At 51.5% G+C, this 5,306-nt stretch overlaps 1 protein-coding gene across 1 annotated transcript; it reads right to left on the reverse strand.

Moving 5' to 3' along the window:
• Window positions 1-452: 452 nt before the first annotated feature.
• Window positions 453-2,749, reverse strand: LOC122373903 (organic cation transporter protein-like). Its single transcript, XM_043352353.1, has one exon. The coding sequence runs from the start codon at window positions 2,597-2,599 to the stop codon at window positions 902-904; it is 1,698 nt and encodes a 565-aa protein (XP_043208288.1). The 5' UTR covers window positions 2,600-2,749; the 3' UTR covers window positions 453-901.
• Window positions 2,750-5,306: the final 2,557 nt, after the last annotated feature.

A 5,306-nucleotide genomic window follows, 5' to 3' on the forward strand; every position in this document is an offset into this window, starting at 1 on the left:
GTCAGTTTTGCAATTGTTGCAATATCTCGGTAACTACTTGGCCGATTGCGCTCAAAGTTGGCATGTAGGTAGGCACCCACTAGGCACTGCATATCCATGTGCCAGAGTTGGGGTGCTGCTGCACGTGCGCACGTGCAGGGGTCGTTTCCAGATCTCGAGAACGGCTCGACCGATTGCGCTCAAATTTGGTACACAGTTTGGGACCGGTTAGTAGGGTGCCGTGCACAAGTCAGTTGGGACCCATTTTGCACGTGCGCACGTGCAGGGTGCCGCTTCCAGATCTCGAGAACGGCTGGGCCGATTGTGCCCAAATTTGGCACATCGCTAGAGACCGGTTAGTAGGGTGCCGTGCACAAGTCAGTTGGAGGTACCCCCTCGCAATTTCGCACGTGCAAGGCCCACCCTCTCGCTCGCTCCGTTAGTCGCCCCATAAGGCGTTATACTGGTTGATAGTGGCGGACAATAGGAGTAGGCATAAAAATAAACTCTGAAAACAGAGCAAACGAATGTCTATGACTTATGTGAGACAGAATAAAAGCTGAATGATTATTGACTGACCTAAACACAGCAATGCAGGTTATGCAGCAACTGGTTTTACATGATCATAATAAAACAACGTATATTTTATCGGCGTCGCGTAAGTAACTGGTTACTAATTCACTTTTATGTACGCTTTTCGTATCACAGCTTTTTCTGCAATGACTCTTTATGCACTGTTTTCATGTCATCGATTTTTTCATGAACATATTTTTCTCATCAAGACTCGTCGAATGATATGCAATCCGACTTTGAAAAGGTCAACATGCGCAGCTGCTCTCGGCTCGTGACCTTAGGTCTAGGAACTCAAACCTCATTTGAATCACTTGTAATTGTACAGACAAAATGATGACTCTGCCATCCATCATAGTGCATCGTCTCGCTGCATGGCCGCGTTACTGATGCCGCTCAGCTGGCGGCCGGCGGGCGCGCTGGCGGCCTTCCGCCGTCGGTAAGCCTCCTCCACGTCTGCCACCGTCTCGGGCATGGGCTGTCCGGCCGTCTCGGGCAGCAGCAGGGTGGCCAGGCTGGCCAGCAGCACCACGGCGCCGAACACGGCCGAGGGCGCCAGCTCGTGCAGGCCGCTCACCAGGTCCACCACGAACGGCGACACGGCGCCGCCGATCCTTGTGGCCGTCTGCAGGACGCCAAGTGCCAGGCCTCGCTGTTGGGTCGGCATGAACTCAGATACGTAGATACCGATAATGTTGAACGCTATTGCCACCCCGAGCTTAGCAACAAGTCCCAAAAGCATCCAGAATGTGCTGTCTTTCTTGATGAATGCGAGGAACATGCAGACAGATGGTACCAACAAAGACACGCACAGCGTCAGACGACGACCATATCGGTTCATTAACAGGAACACAAGCGCAGAAGGGATTTCCACCAAACCCGAGAGAGCTGCAGCCAGGTGGGGGCTGGAACTCAGCTGCGTCATGTCGAATGAGATGCCGAAGTAGGATCCTGAGATGGCGAAACTGACGTAGGCGCTTGCCAACGTGTTGATGCACATATGCCGGGTTCGCACTAAGTCGAGGACTCTTTGGAAGGCGGAGGACTTGTTTGTGCCTTTCAGGGCCGCTTCTCGGGCCAGCAGACCCCTGCGCGCCTCCTCCATGAGTTTCAGTACCTCTTCGTCTGATGGTATCTTTCGGCGATTCCAGTACGCCGCTTGACGCAGGATGACCAGCGCCTCATCAAGGCGGCCCTTAAGCACCAGCCAGCGCGGCGACTCGGGCATCAGCCAGAAGTTGGGCAGGAACAGCAGACTGGGCACGGCGAACGCCAGCTGCAGCAGCCAGCGCGTGCGGATGCCGTACGACGCGGCCGCCACCAGTATGATCCCAATTGAGAACGGCAGGAAGGTAACGGTCGTCAGAGCCGCCCGGTGTTTGCAGCCGCTCAGCTCCGTCACCAGCACATACTGGCTGGCAATCATGGAAGCCATGGCGAAGCCCGTGAGTCCTCGAATCACGACGAAGCTGACGTAGTCGCCCACCAGCGCCGCGGAGAAGGAGCAGGCGATGACGAGTAGCATCACAGGCAGGAAGACGGGTCGTCGTCCGAACCGGTCCGTCAGCTGTCCGCCGAGCAGCGAGCCGGCGATACCTCCCAGCATCAGCACAGACTGCAGCATGGACAACATCGGCTTGCGGCCGCACACCAGGTTCCACTCGGTCACCACAGTCGACTCGTACACGGACCTGTCAAACACCCAGCGAGTGCACGAGGAGCTGTTGTCGCCCAAAGGATGACACTTCGGCAAATCGTCCGGCAGCGATGCGAACGTGGCGTTGATGTCGAAGCCGTCAGCGCATTTGAAAGGTGGTGATGCTCCGACAAACATCATCGACATGGAGAAGGTCGGGAAGATGAGCCACATCACGGACATGTAGGCGATCAGCATCACTTGCCATCGTCCGGTACCACAGCATCGCTCCAGAACGTCCTCAAACAAAATCGAGTCTTGTGGCGCCGAAGTTGCAGCTGGGTCTTGTGAAGACGAGGCTACGATCGAGTGCTGTGGCGCTGGGTCCGCATCTGTGGTACCCCAGGGAACCATCTCCTCCCCCCGATCGCTGTCTTAGCTCCCCTGGCTCACAATCCCTCTAGCGTCGCACGCGCCACGGTCGCGTCGGACCGGCCTCGGCGGCACCCTGCGCACCACTGGCGTTGTGGCTCAGACGTGGTTTTCCACCAGTCCCCCGACCAGTCTGTGCCGCAAGGGCAGCGAATAGCTGCGCGAGCCACACGCCACCAGCGAATAGGTGCACGATCGGCACGCCACCACTCCTGCACGGCGGTACCGGTAACTACAAATGAAAGGCTGTCAGGTGTTGCGAAATCGATCGTGCTCAGGTGAAATTCAACGGCACGCGCCTTCCGGCTGAATGGGTGAATGATAGCAAAAATGGAATGGTTGAATAGGAGGATGGCAGTACAGAGTGTAGCCCAAGGCCAAATAATCGCATGACGTGAGCGAAAATTAACATTTTTAATGGACCTTACATCGTTAGTAAGGCTGATATTTGGTCGTTTTTTATTTCCTTCTCTATTGGGAGCCTTTAGTAGTGTCGAATCGATTGGATTCGATAATTGAGTGCATAGGCGGCGGAACAGGGAGGGCACCGGGGCGGGGCACCGTGCCTCCTTTGATTTTGGCATTTTAACATTAGCCCTAATGGGCGTTGCATGGAAAGAATGGGACCAAAAGTTGGCAGTGCCCCCCCCCTTAATTGAAGGTGTTTCACCGCTACTCAATGGTGCTTTTCAAATGACCAAATAGGATTAAATAAAAGTAGTTGTTGATAAATAAAACAGGTTGATGCACTTGCCACGGAACAAATGAAGAAATCATACGTTAGTGAAAAACCGTTATCATTCAATATGATCACATGGCTCCATCTTCGCGCCTCCATGTCTGGACAATGGCCCAGTCCAGACGCGAGACCTGCACCGGTCAACACCAGCACATGGATGAGATGCATGTTGATCAAGACAGCCCATATTCAGCCCAGATTCAGCCCGGATTCAGCCCAGATTCGGGACACCTCCGATCAAGCTGAAACTCGCACACAATGTAGGCCATGACATGCCCAATCCACAGTCCAAGTCATTTGGTGGCACTCCCAGCCGTTTGACCTACAGAGGTCAGCAAAGGTCACGTGGCCCAAATTTGCACAGCAGATTGTGGCCCACCCAGTAGAGCTAGAGCGCTAAAAATGGCACCAATCGACTCGCCAGCATCTAATCTTACTTTCCCAACACTCATTTGACCTCTCAAGGTCATGCGATGACCTAAGGTCATTTGTGGGCTATGTCGAAAATACACTTGCACAGCAGTTTTCGAGTAGATGGATTGACCGAATTCCAAATCAAAGCAGATCATCGGGTAGCCCATAGGCCGTAGTAACTTTCCTTGAAAACTGCTTTTCGATATGTGACCCCGTTTGACCTCGGCAGGTCAAAATGTGCAAATAAACGACACTCAATACGTCGCAGCCCGGATTCAGCCCAGATTCGGGACACCTCCGATCAAGCTGAAACTCGCACGCAATGTAGGCCATGACATGCCCAATCCACAGTTTAACCCTATTAGTGGCAGGGGGGGGGGTTGTTTTCATCCACCCCTCAGGTTTTTCGGGAATATCTCCGAAACCGCTGAAGCTACGATGCTGAAATTTTCTGACTTTTCCTAAAACTAAATTGGGCATATTCCCTGAAAATTTCAAGTTCATAACTTTACCAGGGGCGGCTCCAGAGCACTGGGAATTGGGGGGTCGTATTCGTGAAGCGAGTCATTTGGGCGAAGATCACGATGCTGCACCAGTTTTACGAACTGAAAGGTATCATGTGATAACATATACAGTTATTGTGCATCCTCTTTTGACACGTTTTTGCTATAATAGGCGGATCCAGGCGTCCAAAAAGGGGGGTTATGTTTTACCTCCCAACATAGGTGCCCTGACACCGCCTATGCATGACCAATACAATTGTAGTCGTTCTCTCATAAGAAAATTGTAACATAACAAGACCATTACCACCCTTTTTAGAAACAGTAGGGGAAGGTGGGGTAAGACGGCCCAGCGGGGCAAGACGGACCACCAGCCCTCCCGGCTGAACCGCTGCTGGTATCTACTGCTTTATGCACTCACTATGTTTGTTTTCCTTCGTAACAATGGCCACCTTGAGCTCATGCTGCTAGGATGCATAGCTTTTGAGTTATTGAGAAAAATGTTGTTTTTCGTCAAACCGATCTAATATAAGAGGTCTACAGGTGATTCAATTACGGCGCCTTTCTTGCATGATTAGTTTCTATTTTGCACTTAACTGTGAAGAACAAAGTTATAAACTTAGTTATAGTCACACTTTAGGAAAGGCAAGGTTTTGCATTGTTGGGCTATTTGACATATACGTCATGATAATGACAGAATTTAGATTTGGGGCAAGACGGACCACTGTGGTCCATCTTACCCTGTGGTGGTCCATTGTACTCTGCATATGGAAAGTTATTTTCCAAAACATTGACACAAGTTTAAGTAAGCTAATTTTTCAGGAAGGAGTCTTTGTTGCATGTGAGCAATGCATGCAAGTGCTCAGTTAGCATGCATTCATGCCAAACGACAATCAACACACATGTTCCCAGCTTTTAGCTGCACTTCCATCACACATGAGTAAAGAATAAAGGCTCATTTTGTTATTTTACCATTCTGGTATCTTTTTCTTGCAAGAGTACAGAGCAGAAGTGTAACACACATGCGCGGATAGCA

Source organism: Amphibalanus amphitrite, unplaced genomic scaffold, assembly GCF_019059575.1.
Source record: "Amphibalanus amphitrite isolate SeventyFive unplaced genomic scaffold, NRLGWU_Aamphi_draft 001569F_arrow, whole genome shotgun sequence".
Classification (NCBI taxonomy): Eukaryota; Metazoa; Arthropoda; class Thecostraca; order Balanomorpha; family Balanidae; genus Amphibalanus; species Amphibalanus amphitrite.